Source organism: Lipotes vexillifer, unplaced genomic scaffold, assembly GCF_000442215.2.
Source record: "Lipotes vexillifer unplaced genomic scaffold, Lipotes_vexillifer_v1.1 scaffold868, whole genome shotgun sequence".
NCBI classification, from domain to species: Eukaryota; Metazoa; Chordata; class Mammalia; order Artiodactyla; family Lipotidae; genus Lipotes; species Lipotes vexillifer.
Genome location: NW_006790424.1, coordinates 768,128 through 785,901, shown reverse-complemented (window position 1 = coordinate 785,901; position 17,774 = coordinate 768,128). Strand labels below are relative to the sequence as shown.

General features: G+C 41.2%; 1 protein-coding gene across 1 annotated transcript; it reads left to right on the top strand.

Moving 5' to 3' along the window:
- The first annotated feature begins 5,292 nt into the window (after positions 1-5,292).
- Positions 5,293-11,790, top strand: SERPINB3 (serpin family B member 3). Its single transcript, XM_007463704.1, has 7 exons — positions 5,293-5,457; positions 6,067-6,126; positions 7,529-7,657; positions 7,968-8,085; positions 9,188-9,330; positions 9,632-9,787; positions 11,380-11,790. Exons 1-7 carry the CDS (start codon positions 5,293-5,295, stop codon positions 11,788-11,790), a joined length of 1,182 nt encoding a protein of 393 aa, XP_007463766.1.
- The last annotated feature ends 5,984 nt before the right edge of the window (positions 11,791-17,774 follow it).

Sequence of the window (17,774 nt, the reverse complement as noted above, 5' to 3'; positions counted from 1 at the left end):
GAAAAGCCGCCCGATAAGATCTGCGGCCGCCTTTGGTAAAGAAATTCAGCCTTCGCTTGGCAACCTCGCTGAGAGGAAGCCGGTGACCGAGCGCCCTGCACTCACCCAGCTGCGGGTCTACTCCTGCTTCCTCCCACAGGCCAGATGCAAGGTTCCCTAGAAGAGAAGGACCCGGATTATGTCTCCCTACATCTCTGCCTCCTAGGGCCAGGGGAGGTTGAGCCAGTGAAGGGTGAAACTGGAGAAGCAAAATAAAATCCCCAGCACACCGTACCCCATGTAATCAAATTCCTTCTTCCCTCTAGAACTTTCTGTCTCCATTGGTACTCAAGAGACAGGCATCAGCAACAGTTAATATTGCCTTATATATAGAACATCTTCAAATAGAAATTAAACATCATGGATCTGATTTTTTTAAGGGTCAAAAAAGGTTTTGTTTTTTTTTTCACAAAGAAGGAGATTCAACTAGAATAGAGATGTAAAATGAAAAAGAATAAATTCAATTGTTGCCAATAAAGTGAAAGTTTTCCAGTCACCCAATACTGGAAGCAGTTGGGATGAAGTGGAAAACCTAAAAGGTGGAGAGGCAACAGATTACTTAGTGGATATTAAGGGGTAACATACAAGTTGGTAGGTGGGCACAAGGTGAAATACCTGGAGGACCAGGAACATAAAATAAGGCTTTGGGACAGGGAAAGGACAATGGCTAGTAAAGGCAGTGGGAATAAAAGAAAGAGAAGACCATGTTTCCTGGCGTCATGGTATGGAGATAGGGTAGTAAGGAGCTGTCCCTGAGAAAAGGTCACGGAACATGAAGTCATGGGGAAAATTCATATTTCAGGTAAAGCAAGAAGGAACAGGGGCAGTCCTACAAAAAAGGAGTGCCTGAACTCGTTTTTCTGGGTAGCAGAACAGGAGTGCCAAGATGAAAGAGGGTGGCAATTTATGAGAGATCAACAAGCAACAGCGTTGGATTTGATTGAAAGCATGGATTAGGGTGACTGTCTTGGATGGAACTGGAAACGTGGGAATGGGGGGAGGGGGGAGGTTTTATGAATTTGTCTCCGTCTTCCTTGATAAACATACGTATGAGACAAATTCCCTAACTAACATCTTGTTATATCTCACTGCAGTTGGTTCTCCTCTGAGAAAATTAAAGCAAAGTTTATTAACCCTATTCAGATGTTATTCAATGTGGACATATCTATATCTGTATCTGTAGAGAATATAGTAATTGGCAGATATCCTATTGTTGGATGCTTGAAGGATCTTCTCACCTAATCAGTTTGCCTGCAGACAGGCACATACTTGGTAAGGAAGAGGAAATAAAATGCTCCCTAGGATTTGCAACTTAATAATGCTGACAAATCTTCATGCCCTTCACAAGGAAGTAAGGTTTAGGAAAACAGAGAAACTAGTTCTTAATGAACAGATAAAGGTATTAGAAATAGCAAGATGGTTTCTGAAGGTGTGATTGCCTCTTGAATTTTAATGGATTCCTGGATTCCTGGAACCAATGATGTTGGTGTATATTTAGAAAATTCCCAAAGACATAAGTCAGAAATTACTGACCTGCAAAATTTTCTGATAATTGCTGAGGCTTCTGCGACACTGAATGACATCAGGGTGTCATTTTCAGTCCACACTGAAATTTCTGCACGAGAGTTCATGTCGGCATTATTCACAATAGTAACACAAAACCCAAATGTACATCCACCCATGAATGGATTTTTTTTAAAGTGGTATTTCATACAATGGTGCATAATATAGTCATATAAAGAAATGCACCATTTTATACTACAACATGGATGAACCTTGAGAATATTATACTGGTTGAAAGGAGACTGATAGAAGAGGCCACATTCTGTGCAATCCCATTTATATGAAATATCCAAAATAAACAAATCCATAGAAACAAGAAGTAGATTAGTGGTTTCCAAAGACTGGGGGGAAGAAAGAACTATGTAGGGAGCTTCTCTGGGGAGAAATGAAATTATTCTGGAAAAGATCATGGTGATGGTTGCGCACCTTTGTCACTGGCCTAAAAACCAATGACTTACACATTTTTAAAAGATGAAATTTACACTACAGACATTTCTTGGGATCTACGGGGGACTGATTCAAGGACACCCCAAGGATTCCCAAATACAGGAATGCTCAACTACCTTATATAAAATGGCACATAACCTACATACATTCTCTGTACGCTTTAAATCATCTCTTGATTTCTTATAATACCTAGTACAATGTAAAGGCTACGTAAAGAGTCATAAATACAAAGTAAAATAGTTGCTGGTGTGGGGCTAATTTAAGGATTGTTTTTTGGAACTTTCTGGAATTTTTTCCAAATATTTTCCATCTGGTTGACTGACTCTGTGGGTGCAGAACCCATGGATATGGAGGGCTTGACTGTATGTGAGTGACATCTCTGTTGGAAAGTTGGTCCACAGTACAAACATCCCACACCTGTGGTAGGGGAGATATTGGGCTAGATACCCTGGAAATGCATCTCCCCCCTGACAGCCATGCCACAGGGAACAGTGTCCTCTGGAGAAAAACACTTTCTTTTCTCCACCTTCTTTTCCCCGCTCAAAGTGATTCATTTCTACTAAATCCCAGCTGGATAGAGCAGTGTGGGGGAATGGAAAGTGAGCACAATTTGACACTCTCTCAGAGTCACACCCACAGAGGAAAACACCCCAATCCCCTTCCCCACTCAACGCTCCTGGTGGTCTCTGGATGGAGCCCTAAAAGAGTGTCTGAACCCTAGCCCTAGCCCTAAAAGAGTGTCTGAACCCTCCTAGTGACTGAGGGGCCCACACAGGAGCATTTGGGGGACCCATTCCCACCACCTCACATTTTGTGGGAGGACATTATCTCTTTTGAAAGTTCAGAAGAAACAGGTTCTTTTCATTTAAACACAAGGAGTTATGTCACTAAAAGAACAGAGTCTGTCAACAGACTACCCTGTGGGGAGTGGATACACACACAGCTTCCTGAACCAGCTACCTGCCTGGATACCTCACCTGTGCAGTTCACTAACTTAGAAACCTGGGCTTCTGTTCAGCCACTCTGTGCCCCATTTCTTTCATCGGTGAAATGGGGAAAACAAAGGGATCTGCCTGAATAAGGTGTTAAAAAGGGAAATGAGTGAATACATACCCCCCTCAGTAAAAGTCAACAATTTTTAATATTATTCTGCTATGAGAATGCCATGCCCCTGGAGAGAGTACAGCTCCAGTGATAAGAGACTTAACCATGGCATTCAAAAGAACACTTTTTCCTGCTTTCTTCTCACAGGCATTTGACACTGTTTTCAAGACCACGAATTTGAAGATGGCGTAACGAATAGCAGGCTAACCAAGAAGTGTCATAATTCTAGAGTTCAAACAATTTATTTTTCTGATACATCTTTGTAAAAAATTGGAATACTGCCACCAAAATGGCCCGTTTGGATCCATTGTCCTTCTCACTGAGAGCTGATTACACTGCAGGGAAATGAGCTTCCCACTGACCTTAGAAGTCATTGGCCATCTGGGATTGGCTGCAAGGGGCATGGGGGTCACAGGGAGGACCACAGCCAAGGTCCAGCCTTTAAGGGAAGGCAAATGATGCCTGTTCTGCACCTACTGCTGAGACACTTCACCAGTATCTCTTAAGCTGAGAATTGGAACTATTTTCCTGGTTATACAGAATAATTCTTAAGGAAATGGTCAGGTTGGAGAAGCCCTTTCAGAGCAAAAAATAGAAAATGTAAGCTTTTTAACTGTTGGTGTTAGAAGTGGTCTTAAAGACAATTCAACATATAAGACAAGCAAGATATTTTAAGGGTTATTTCTGGTTGGGCGCCGTAGCTCAGGGCATGTGAAGAAGGTAGAATTTAACTTTATTCTCCTTGGTGCTAGAAAGGCACCTACATGCATTTCATATGAGCCAGTGATCGCAGGTCACAATTTCTTCTGCAGGTGAAAAGGACGCAGGAGAATAAAACAATAATCTTACATTTACCCATAGAGACTTCGTGCTCATGAAGCTGATGGGTAGCCTGGTGAAGACATCAGAAGCTGCTTTACTTGAAATACCAGCTGCTGTGAAGGATGGGAGGCAGCAAGAGAGAGGTATATAGTCCAGACCTGACGATTCACGGCACATCAGCTCACAGGCTGTCTGCCCATCTCTGCTTCCCCCAGGCTCACAGGTAAGTGCTTCCAGCAGCTCTGCTTGACTACATGAATCCTTCCTGAAAATAATAACAATGATGTGTGTTACATCATTTATCTAATTTGTTTTGTCTGATTGTATTTTATTCTTTAGCCAGGGCAAAAGTAAAACAATTTTTCATTTCCTTTAATCTTTAGGTAATTTATTTATTTCCAAAAACCAAATGCTCCCTTAGGAGGAAGTGTGATTGAGGGGGTAGGATGTCCAGTACCCACAGATCCCTCAAGAAAAAAGCATTAGAGGTGCCTCATGAGAGATGGTGGGATGTTACACGTCAATCTTTGTTTTTGATGTGTTATAATGCATTTTCTACCCAGTCTTAGTACAGCCAGTAAGGAAGAAAAGATAAAGATATTCTATTAGTTTTCACAAAAGTTTTCTTTTCCTTTTCCTTTTTTTTTTTTTTTTTTTTTTTTCCACACCACACGGCATGTGGGATCTTAGTTCCTTGCCCAGGGATCGAACCTGCGCCATCCTGCATGGGAAGTGCAGAGTCTTAACCACACTGCCAGGGAAGTCCCCACAAAAGTTTTCTTTAAATACTATTTTGATAGTCTTCTAAATTGTGAAGTATATACACGTGCATTGAAAAAAGCTTTAAAAGGAAGGAAGCTATAGTTTTCAGAATCCCACAACCCACCTATAAGGCACTTTTATGAAAATTTTATTACAGACTAACCTCCCTTTCAGTAAACTCATTATAAATTTTTTTTTTTTTTTTTTTTTTTTTTTTTTGCCACACCACACGGCATGTGGGATCTTAGTTCCTTGCCCAGGGATCGAACCTGCGCCATCCTGCATGGGAAGTGCAGAGTCTTAACCACACTGCCAGGGAAGTCCCCACAAAAGTTTTCTTTAAATACTATTTTGATAGTCTTCTAAATTGTGAAGTATATACACGTGCATTGAAAAAAGCTTTAAAAGGAAGGAAGCTATAGTTTTCAGAATCCCACAACCCACCTATAAGGCACTTTTATGAAAATTTTATTACAGACTAACCTCCCTTTCAGTAAACTCATTATAAAATAAATCTGATGCTTCTCCAGGAGTTCCAGACTACATCAAGCCACCATGAGTTCACTCGGTGAAGGAATCATCCACTTTGCAGTCGACCTGTTCCAACAGATCAGACAATCAGAGAAGGGAAATATCTTCTATTCCCCTTTGAGTATCATGTCCAGCTTAGCCATGACTTCCTTGGGGGCCCGAGAACACACCGCATCAGAAATCCAGAAGGTAGGTCGCAGCTTCCTTTACGTTTACCAGTTTGTCCTGGTTTCTCTGTTGGCTTCTGTGCAGATGATCACAGATCTGGCTGTCCCCAGGGGTAGCACAGGAAGCTGCAAACCTCCCCAGGACTGGGCGGGCCCAGAGCTGTGGGAGCATATGCTCTCCCCTAGCTCTCCGCCCCATCTCTTCCCTGTGCCTAGACTTCCTTTGGGAGCTGGGATGAACCCTACAACTGCCCAGTGACCACACGTGGGGTTTTAAATGGTAGAATTCAGTTAGAAGTGGTGAGTTGACTAAAATCCATGGGAGACATCTTTACATGTTTCCTCAGCAACGAATGAAAAATGAATCAGGATTCTTTGAACTGGCTGGTGTTTTTCACACGCAGGTTGTGTTTTTCAAGGAGCAAATGCTTGCACGGAACATTTCTTTGTTCTTTTTCTTTCTTTCTTTTTGGGTTTTTTCTTTTTTTTTGATTTGGCATTTTGTTTGTTTGGATTCTTTCTTTCCTTCCTTCTTTCTTCCTTCCTTCCTTCCTTCTTTTCTTTCTTTTCTATTTACTCTGGGGTACATAGATCTCTAAAGTCTCCTTGTCTTACTCCCTGTCTCCTCCAGGTCCTGCACGAGAATGAAATTGCAGAGAACACAAGAGGAGGAGGAGCTACAAATGATCCCGTGAGTCACAGAGCATTGGATCTAGAAGGGCATCACATATCCAAGAGGGTTGGAGTTTAAACTGGGAATTTCAGATAAACTGGGAAAAGCCAGTTTTTAGGGGACATCTTAAGCAAAATAGATCGGACAGAGTTGTTTCTCATATCATCTTATGTACTTATTTATTTTATATATTTGTTTTCTTGAAAGAAGAGTAGCATGTTCTTAAGAGCAGGGGTTCTGAAACCCAAAGGAGCTTTTTCCAACTGAAGAATGTTTTTTTTGCCATGCCACGCAGCTGGCAGGATCTCACTTCCCCAGCCAGGGCTTGAACACAGGCCACGGGAATGAAAGCCTGGAATCCTAACCACTAGGCCACCAGAGAACTCAGGACCTTCAAATTGTGCTCTTCTGTTCAGGAATATGGAGAACATGGCAAAATACAACTGCTCTGAGCCACAATTTGACTTCATACAAATTAACTAGGAGCAATAAAAAGTCTGCTACAAGACATGCAACTACATGTAACACAGGACAACAGTGCCTGGATGACAGAAACCCCCATAAACGTTATGTATTATTATTATTATTATTATTTTATTATAGAATAATAATAACTATAGTAATCACAATATGTTGCTAAAATTATATAATTTTAATTAACGCCTAAATTAGATTAAGAGCAATAAGCATATGATCAACTATATTTTGGAAAATGATGGAGTGAGAATTATGGTTGGTAGCCTAAATAGTCCAAAACTCTTAGTTAGCAAGTGGAAGGTTCTGGTTGAGATAAGCATGAGTTGAAAAATTGGCTCTGTCTCCTTGGAGAAGTTTCTTAGTTCTCTGAACTCTCTTGTTTTCGTGTCAATTGAACTAAAGACTTAGAGATGCTGATGTACAGCTGTTAGCAGTGTACCAGAGACACACTGCTCCTACTTCAGAGTGACTGGCATAATGAACAGCCAAAGAGCACAATCAAGGGGTCTTAGAAAGTAATCCCTCCAAGGAGTAAAACAGGGCTTCATGTCATAACATAGGGCAATATACAAATTTCATGTTCTCATACAGTTGATGACTGTTAGAGATGCACTATGGTTCTAGCTCTCAAGGAGTTTAAGTTTTAGCTGGTCCCTAAACATTTGAGACAATTAAAACACAATCCAATAGTGGAATGGTGCTGCACCTCTAGTTCAAAAGAGAAAAGACTGGAGTGTGTTAGAGCAGGAAGGAAGAATTACCTGGAAGATTGAATGTAAGGATTATGAAGGGTATTTCTGGTAAAATACACCATATATGGGGAGATAGCAACAAATGTCATCCCTGGGGATACCAAACTCTAGGAACAGAGCTCACAGACCTATGGGGGTGTAGTATTTACATACAATGAGAGTCCAATGAGCTTACTTTCTGGTGTTTGAAGGTTGAAAAGCCACGAAATATTCATCATCAATTTCAAAACCTTCTGACTGAGTTTAAGAAACCCACTGATGCCTATGAGCTGAACATAGCCAACAGGCTCTATGGAGAAAAGACTGTTCTGTTTCTTCAGGTAAGGTTCATGGCCTGTCACACCTTTGGTCTGCATCCTGGGTCCACTGATCCCATCTCCTAATGGGGGAGGGGGAGGCAGAGGAGCCTGGCTGACTTACATGGGGAGCATTTGCCCTGGGGGCATTCAGCTCCTGTACCACGACGCCCCCCACTAGAGTGTCCCAGAGCCTGACAACCCACCGGGGAAGTGGGCGTAAGGATTGTTTCAGGTACTCTGGTCATTACTGAACACAGTTTAATCTGGGAATACCTACATAGTTACTGATAAATTACTCTTAATCCCTCCTTTCTTCCTGCCCATGTCATAGGCATACATGGATAATGTTAAGGAATTTTACCTAGCCAGCGTGGAATCTGCTGATTTTGTCAATGCTGCAGAAGAAAGTCGGAAGATGATTAATTCCTGGGTGGAAAGCCAAACTAATGGTGGGTTATGAGAGAGTCACTCCTTAAAAATCACTGTAGATTCCCCGCTGTGTGTGAACGCTGTGCTGGACCCTGCATGGGGTGCCAGGAGCCGGGGTGAGATGAGATTGCAGAGGGTGGAGGCGGGCACTGCAGAGGGTGGAATGGTCCACGTCAGTGTGGAGAGAAACAAGGGGAGCCCGGGAGGGATCCCAGGACCAGCTACCTGGAAACTCAGCTGAGTCTGTGGATGACAGTATCTATGCATCCCAACTCTCTGCTCAAACTTCAGGATGATTCGCATTTTTTCTTTAAATTAGAGGCTTAACGTCTGGATGATGATCCCTAAGAGATAATATTAAAAGGGTTCCCTTATCCTTTGTTAACTGGGAAACGAGCCACTCTCCTGCCAACCACCCTTCTTGCCACCTGCAGCAGGAGCTGCCTGACCGCTTCCCCATCCCCGCATCCTGCAGGGATGGCCACAGTCGTCCTCCCCAACCATGGAAGGCGGCTGGATGATGTCTCCATTCTATGAATAATATCCTACCTCCCATCCTAAATATAGGCCAAACCTACAGCAACTCAACGTGGCAAATGAAGACAAAGACACCCCGGGACATGGTATCTGAGTCCATGTTTTCGATTCTAGCGTTCATGTCATTTGTCCTAAAGGACATTCAGGCCCATTTCCTCTGAGTATTGAGTTCAAGTTTGAAAAAATAGAAAGCAAAGAAGAAAGTGAAGAAGAAAGGAAGGAAGGATGGAGGTAACAGGGGAGGGTGGGGGTTATTGAGGGGACAGGGAGTGTGGTAGGGAGGGAGGGAGAAAACTGACCAGTGGAAAGATCAGCTGAAATCAGTCCATCAGAATTCAGTGTGAGATGACTGATGTCACCACAGAGACCAAACACGTTCGCAGTCAGAAGAAGGGGTGTCTGCATGAGGGCGACTCCATCAGGCTGGTGCCATGAGGAAAGCTTCACCTTGTGAACAGTCGGCCACAGAGTCCCTGATGTGGTGATTTGTGTGAATATTTAATCATCACTTGTAACTTTCAAAGCATCTTCCAGACAAACCACTTGTGCCTTTCATGACAAACCTTTGATTTTCTTTCTTTGCAGAAAAAATCAAGGATCTCTTTCCCGAAGACTCTGTTGGTGCATTGACCGTTCTGGTTCTGGTGAACGCAGTCTATTTCAAAGGGAAGTGGCACAAGGAATTTAAGAAAGAAAATACTGGGGAGGAAAAATTTTGGCTGAACAAGGTATTGTCTATAAATTATGTATATAACATAACATAGCTACACATTCAGTGTGAAATTTAAATATCTAGTGATTAATATATAGCTGCTGTGGGTAGAATATAGAATTTGTCAAGGCTTATTTTCTTGTCTTTTTTTTTTTAACTTTATTTGGTTGGAATTCCTTGAAGAAACTCTTGTCTCTAATTCACAGATTTCTGAGATCATCTCTTAGAAGGAGGATGTATTTGGTATTACAATAATATTATCTTTCTTTTTGACTTATGCTCACTTAGCACTTTTTTGCCACGTGAATTTATTGCAGGATACAAGCAAATCTGTGCAGATGATGAAACAAACTGACCTTTTCAATTTCACGTCACTGGAGGACATGCAAGTCAAGATCCTGGAAATACCGTACAAAGACCAAGAGCTAAGCATGTTGCTGCTGCTGCCCAATGAAGTGGATGGTCTGCAGAAGGTAAAAGCTGGCGCCTCCAATGCTGCCTACTATTGCTTAAATTCCTAGTGAGACACTGCTCTATGGACTGCTCACAGACTGGTGCTAGTGGCTGGCAGAGCTCAAGCACACAACAAAACAATAAAATCAGTACCTTAGGTATCACAGTACGATACGAATAGTGTATCTGTACATCACAGGTCACATTAATATTCTGATGAAACTATGGAATGTCAGTTCACAAAAAATATATACCTAGATACACACATAACTATTTTGCAACCATACGAACCTCTGATATATTCCAGTCCACTCATTTGAAGACAAGGAGATTAACACTCATACATAGGTGACACATAGAAATATTTGCAAGTTCATTCACAAGTAAAATAAGGAAATTAAAAAAACAAAGCGGTTACATATTGCCCACTAATTCACAGTGCGCTCTTGTAGACGGTGGACAGATAGATTTATCTTGATGCCCACTTTTTAATTTTGAAGTATTTGGTCCCTAAGTGCTCAAAATGGACCAAAGGCTCATTCAGAGCCCCATTGCTAAGATTTCAAGAAAGGGGGGGATTAGAGAATTTTCCTGTTAGCATTGTTATAATAAAGTTAATATGTAAAAATATCAATAACAATATCTGGCATAAAAGGACATTCCATAAAAGGCCATGAGCAATTACTATAATAGTCGATGATGATGTGGAAGCGGCAGTAAACTTGCCACACTCAAAATACATATCTCGTAACACTGGAAACTGGACATCCTTAGGGAAAGCAATATGGCAATAAGTGTGAAGAGTCATCAGAATATTTCTGCTTCAGCTCTAAATTCCACATTATCAGTGATATTGGGAACCTCAGTCCTAGGACTTTATCCCATAACAACAAGTCTAAACAAGGGAAAAGCTTTTGGACAGAAGTGGCTCAAAATAATGAAAAATTTTAAATGAGGAAAAATGGTACATGTGTGTATTACCTTAGGTTAGGTTAGGGACTGACATGCAGTGAATGCTTAAAAGATATTAAGTAAAGATATATATACTGAATATCAATTTAATGGTAGTATTGTGTAACGATGTAAACTTGATTAGAGAAACATATATCTATACAGGAAAAGTTTACAAATAAATGAAGCAAGAAAAAGGAATAAAAGTAGGCTATACGCTGTAAATGCACTATGTAAAAGTTTATGGACGAAAGAACATTGACAAGAGGTTATTTGAAAGTGAAGCATGAAATAGAGAACGAGCCTAAGAAGTGGGTAGCTCACCTTCTACAAATAATTTTATTTAACCATTCTGTTTCATATATGTGTGCATATATATATCCATTTGTATAGATATTTATACATATGCATATATTATTAATGTGTACATATATACATAAAAATGGCAAAGCCATGAAAATATAAGAACATTTATTTGATTATATAATATATATTCAGGACTCTGTTATTTTTACCTCCTCAGATAAAACCCTATCAACTGAATCTCCTGTATTTATGTTTACTGTTAAAGGATTTCCACGTTTCAATCCAATGTTTAAGGGCGGGGGGGCTCCGTGTCCACTGACAACCTTGCCAGTTGCTCCTTTTTTCATTGTTATAGCTTGAAGATCAACTCACTGCTGAGAAGTTAATAGAGTGGACGAGCCCACAGAATATGAACCAGAGTGCAATGGAGTTACACCTACCTCGGTTCAAAGTGGATGAGACCTATGACCTCAAGCCCATGCTGAGAGCCCTGGGGATGGTGGACGCCTTCAGTGAGGGGAAAGCCGACTTCTCAGGCATGAGCAGGGAACAAGATCTGGTGGTATCGAAAGCCCTCCACAAGTCCTTCGTGGATGTGAATGAAGAGGGTACAGAGGCTGCAGTTTCGACTGGAATAGAAATTAGTATAAGACTAACACTACAGGCAGACAGTTTCCACTGTGACCACCCTTTCCTGTTCCTCATCAAGCACAACAAGACCAACAGCCTCCTCTTCTATGGCAGAGTCTCTTCCCCTGAGGTGTGATTAGCCAGTGGCTACACTCGGGGCACATTCACAGAGCTGTTCCTGAGCTTGATTGCTGCAAGTAACAGGTTGTCTTTGATTCATTTTCCTTTCCAAACTCATAATCATCACTAAGCATGTGTTGGTTGAAATACCATGTCTGTCTGTCTCTCTTTTTCTACAAACCCATGTAAACCTACTGTATCTCCCCATGGTAACTCCCATGTGGACAAAATGTTCAAGATATAATAAAAGGATATTTCAACACTCTATCTTCACCTGAATTTGAAATAACATAGCTGCTGTTTCGAACATCGTATCTACTATTCAAACCTACTCACCTAGACACCCACATTTATTTGAATTTAAGTGATCTGTGGAACTCTTACATGGCAAAAATTTTTCCTCTTATAAAATACATTATCAATAATACAGTACTTATTCATGCTACTTGTTGCTTTTCCTTTCTTGCTTTCTTTCTTTTCAACAAAGTGCAAGTGGCCTGCCACACATAGGAGAGATTATTCGGAAATATAATAATTTATAAAAAGAAAAATTCAAAACAAGTGTAGAGCATGATGAGGCTGAAGAGGTAGACTGGTACCAGAACATGAAAGGCTTTGAGTCCATGTTAGGAACTTTGTATTTTATCTCTAAATAAATGAAAAGACATTGTAGGTTTGTAACGAAAGTGGGGCCCGGCTGCTCACTGCTCAAAATCCAATAGAGAGGCCAGGTTGGTGGAAAGGAAAGTTTGCTTTATTTTGGATGCTGGCAACCAGGGGGGGAGGGCAGACCCCTGTCCAAAGGCCGACTCCCGCCCTGACAATCAGGGGGCAAGAGCTTTTATACCCAGAGGGAGGGGGCTCCATGCAGAAACAGCTCTGATGACAGGCAGCTCTGACAGTCATCGTGAAACTGGTCATGAGGTGGTCTGACCTGTGTCATCTTGATTGTTTTAAGTACAGTTAGTCTTCAGTTCCAGGGTTGGTTTTTTCCCATTTCCTTGAGGCCAGTTCTCAGAATTGTGGCAGCTTATGTCATGGCTACAGTCCGGTCACCATGTAGTTAATTTCTTCCACCCGGTGTGGGTTTCAGTATCTACAATACAGCTCACAGGATATGGCTCAGAATATTATCTACAGCCCTTGAGAAGGAAATAAAAGTCCTTGACTTTGCTTAATGACTAAATTACTATCATTTGGTCTCCTTTGTTTTCCTTTGTTTCTGCATTTTCTCACTTCTCTAATTAAACTTATTCTTTGGCTAAAGTTATTTCCACAGAGAAAAAGCAGGCTGAGGACATGGGGGGAAGGACCATAGGGTCCTGCTTCATTTCAGGTTTTGTTTGTTTTCCAAAGGGGGGATAGAGATCATATCTGCCACTTTAAAATATGTATCTGGTTATTATGATGTAAATGGGTGAGAGGAAAGAACAGCATGGATATAGTGAAATTACTAGTAAACCATTAGAATGTCAAGAGTGGAACTGAGATAAATATTTGGGGAGTAAAATTTGCCACTCCAAAATGTGTCTTTTTGGCGTGAGGATTAATTTAGGCTAATAATTTTTAAGAAACAGAGGACCCAGGAAGACCCAGGAAGTCTTTCTTTTTATCTCCCACTTAGCTGCCTAAAGAGTTTAGATTAAGGGCCTGTTCCCACAAGAGAGCTATCACCAGGGATACCTGCAGAGAATATGGGCAAGAGGTGGTGGGGAAGCTCGGCAGGGCCTGGAGATCAGTCCCCTCTGTGCCCATAGTCTCCGCCTGGCCCAGCAAACATGTTACCAAACATTTGCTTTTCCATCTCCATGTCAGTTGCATTTTTGAAGTCCCAAACCATTACACCCAACATCCTCTTTTGTCTTCTCTGACGATGGTATTTAAGGTGAGGTTTGGGGCCATTTTGGCAAGTTTCTCAGTCTTCCTGGGTCTCTCCCGTGTGTGGTGGGATAAAGTTTCTTCCTCCCTCACAGATAGTTATGTGTGATAATTGTTTAGGAACTAAAATTCATAGAATTTTTGTAACACATTATATATGGCAGAAATGAAAGAGAGAACCCGAGACCTATGATGAAGTTTCTGGCCTAACCAACTGGTTGGATGGAAGGAGATTTCGATTTGGAGAGAAGAGATGATCCCCGGCTTAAGTTTGCATTTTGTAAAATTCCTTTTGAGACACATCCAAATGGAGTTGTCTAGTAAGCACTTGAATCCATGAGTCATGAGCTCATCTGCAGAATATGCTCTGGAGCTTGAAATTTGTTATGCTTGTTGGGGAAGGAAAAAACTTTCCTCTACGCTCTATGTTCTTCTGGCTGTTCTAAGAATTAAGTTGACAGAGACAGCTTAGCAGGAGAAAATCCAATATAATTACATACATATGGGGACCCCATAGGAAAAATGAGACTCGAGGACAAATTAGCCAATTGAGGCTTATATGGCATCTGAGAGAAGGAAAAGCATGTAGGGGGCTGGGACTTCAAAGGGGAGGGAAAGATTTACAGGAAGATAGGGAAAAACAAATGCTTGGTAAACAAAAGTTTGCCATGCTATACACAGACAATGGGACAGAGAGAAGGCTTTGATCAAAAGGGCCTTGCTAAAAGGGAACGCTCTTGCACTGTTGGTGGGAATGTAAATTGATACAGCCACTGTGGAGAACAGTATGGAGGTTCCTTAAAAAACTACAAATAGAACTACCATATGACCCAGCAATCCCACTACTGGGCATATACCCTGAGAAAACCATAATTTAAAAAGAGTCATGTACCAAAATGTTCATTGCAGCTCTATTTACAATAGCCAGGAGATGGAAACAACCTAAGTGTCCATCATCGGATGAATGGATAAAGAAGATGTGGCACATATATACAATGGAATATTACTCAGCCATAAAAAGAAACGAAATTGAGCTATTTGTAATGAGATGGATAGACCTAGAGTCTGTCATACAGAGTGAAGTAAGTCAGAAAGAGAAAGACAAATACCGTATGCTAATGATCTCGGTGCTTTGTGACCACCTAGAGGGGTGGGATAAGGAGGGTGGGAGGGCGGGGACATGGGGATATATGTATACATATAGCTGATTCACTTTGTTATACAGCAGAAACTAACACACCATTGTAAAGCAATTATACTCCAGTAAAGATATAAAGAAAAAAGGGCCTTGTTTCCCCTCACGTCCCACCCCTGTCTACCATACCTGACTCATATTCATTGTACTTGACTCTGACTATAGGTCTCTTCCCAGGATTGGCCCCCTATCTAAATGCTTTTGGCAGTTAAGGGGGAGGATGTAAAAGCTCTTCCTGAGACTTCTGTTGCCTAAAAAAAAAAAAAAAAAGTAAAATAATTTGTTCTCCCCTACTTGCTCAACAGAAAATTTCCCAGTCCCAGGGGGACTTCCCTGGTGGTCCAGTGGTTAGGACTCCGTGCTTCCACTGCAGGGGGAATGGGTCTGATCCCTGGTCAGGGAAATAAGACCCTGCATGCCACGCAGCCACAAAGAAAAAAAGAAAACAAAAGTTTACTATATTTATTCAGTAACCCTAAAATTTTGTTTTGTTTTTTTTTTAAACGGGTAGCTAAAGGCAGGAATGAGACCCTAGGGAGAGGGTGTAAAGTGATAAGAAAGGAGGGCCTAGAACCGACCTTGAAGTTCATCAATATATAAAGGTCAGGTATGGACAATTTTTATTTTCTAAACATAGCTTTTCTTAGGGAACTGTACTCATTCCAAATCCTTCCCAGTCAGTACTTAATCCCAGCTGATTTCATAAACCATGAATTTTGGAGGATGTGAGCAAAGTTAAAATTTTCCTCAGCCAAACTTAGCAACCCAGGAACACAGCAGAGGAAGTAGATGTTTCACCATTAAGTGTGAGACTTGGTCAAGGGAATTGACAGACTGGCCAGAGAGTGGGTCACATGAGTAAGTGATGCAGTGAACGGGTGGGAAGGGAAGGCAAGACAGGGGACCGTTGCCTTGGTGAACAGGGAAGCATTGGGGTACTTAATGAGGTTGAAGCAAAGAAATGATGGGAATGAGTTTCTGAGAAATATGAGAGGATCAAAATTTGGCCCAGGACCTGGGATTTTTTCCTGTACATTAAAATGGAAAATTGTAGGTAATAAATAAGATCAGAGTGCCATCACATGTCTGAATTAATTGCTAATGATTCAATGAACTTGAAACTGGTGCAGAGTTGTTTGGATGTTTTTTTTGGGGGGGGGCTTTTGAAGAATTGTTGGTTAGAATGCCTTTAGACCACACCTTTCAACTACTTGTAATTTTAGTTGGGTTTTCCAAAGGAATTTTATAAATGCAAGCAAGTAAGACAAAGGCTCATAGGCATTTGAATCATATCAGGTAGAGGGCATGGTAGACATCTATGAGATCTGAAAAGCTTTGCCTATATTCTAGGCCAACTAGAAGGTAGAGAACCTACTGCCTTGCCTAGTGGCCACATGTAAGAGAAATTGAAGGGAAATTCAACACCTGTATCTTTATTTATTTATTTGTTTTTTGCGGTACGCGGGGCTCTCACTGTTGCGGCCTCTCCCGTTGCGGAGCACAGGCTCCGGACGCGCAGGATCAGCGGCCATGGCTCACGGGCCCAGCCGCTCCGCGGCATGTGGGATCCTCCCAGACCAGGGCACGAACCTGTGTCCCCTGCATCGGCAGGCGGACTCTCAACCACTGCGCCACCAGGGAAGCCCCTGTATCTTTATTTTTAAAGTCATAGATTATAATGCATTGAATTAAACAGAATACAATGAGGCCATACTGATACAAAATAAATAGATGACTAAATTTAAAGTTTTATACTGAATGGATGTTTACCTGCTAATCAAAGTTCCTCCCCACAGGGTACCATTTCACATCTATTAAAGTAAAGAACTGGCCATATCAAATTTTGGAGAGAATGTGAAGCAACGAAAACTCTCATACACTGCTGGTGAGAATACAAGAAGGTGTAACCACTTCTGAAATCAGTTTGGTAATTTCTTATAAAAATTAAACGTTTACTCAACATATGATACAGCAGTGCCACTCCTTGATATCCACCCAAGAGAACTGAAAACAGGTGTTTACAGGAGTATTTGTGTACAAATATTCAAAGCAGCTTTATTAATAATGGCCCCAAACTGGAAAAAAACTCAAGTTGGCATCAGCAAGTAAATGGATAAACAATGAAATAGGACTCAGCCATAAAAAGGAAGAAAATACTGATTCTTGCAGAGCCACAGATGAAACTCCTCAACACTGTGCTGTGGGAGAGAAGCTGAACAGAAAGAGTCCCCACTGTGTAATTTTACATGTATGTCAGGAGTCCAACCTGACAGAGAGCTGATTAGTGCTTTCCCAGGGCTGGAATCAGGGAGGAAATTGATTGCAAAAGAGTCCAAGGGAAATTTCTAGTTGAGATGAATGCTCTATAATCTGACTGAGTGGTGGCTGCATGGGTGTTTACATTTGTGAAAAGTCACTGATGTGTACACTCCCAACGTGTCACTTTTGTTTTATATAAATTCTGCCTCATAAAGTAGAGAAGAAGAGAATTATACAAAACACACATGGTTGTTGTTGCCTCTAGAAGTATTTGAGTGAAAAACAGCTCGTAATTAAATACGTTTTTAAGAACAACCCCCTTCTTAACAACTCAATTTATTCACATACATTTAACCACATTTAATTATATGCCAGTATTCCTATCATATAGATGAAGAATCAGAGGTCCTGGGGCCTTCTGCTGACTCCCAGATAGGGGCAGAGAAAGGCGGCTTGGACATATGTCAATTTTAGAACTGGTTATTCTACCAACACCTCCTGTAGGGACAGGCTTTGGGTGGGGCAATGAGATAAAAACTGCTTGGAGATGCAGAATGCGTCACAAATAATGGATCACATGTGAATACTTTCAAAGCCCAAGGGATTTATCCATGTAAGCTTCACGAGCCAGAACTTTTTTTTTTTTTTTTTTTTTTTTTTTTTTTTTT

Coding starts and splice junctions, on each gene's coding strand:
- SERPINB3 (XM_007463704.1), top strand. CDS start 5,293: ATGAGTTCACTCGGTGAAGGAATCATCCACTTTGCAGTCGACCTGTTC. Junction 5,458..6,066: donor CCGCATCAGAAATCCAGAAG/GTAGGTCGCAGC, acceptor TGTCTCCTCCAG/GTCCTGCACGAGAATGAAAT. Junction 9,788..11,379: donor AAGTGGATGGTCTGCAGAAG/GTAAAAGCTGGC, acceptor TCATTGTTATAG/CTTGAAGATCAACTCACTGC.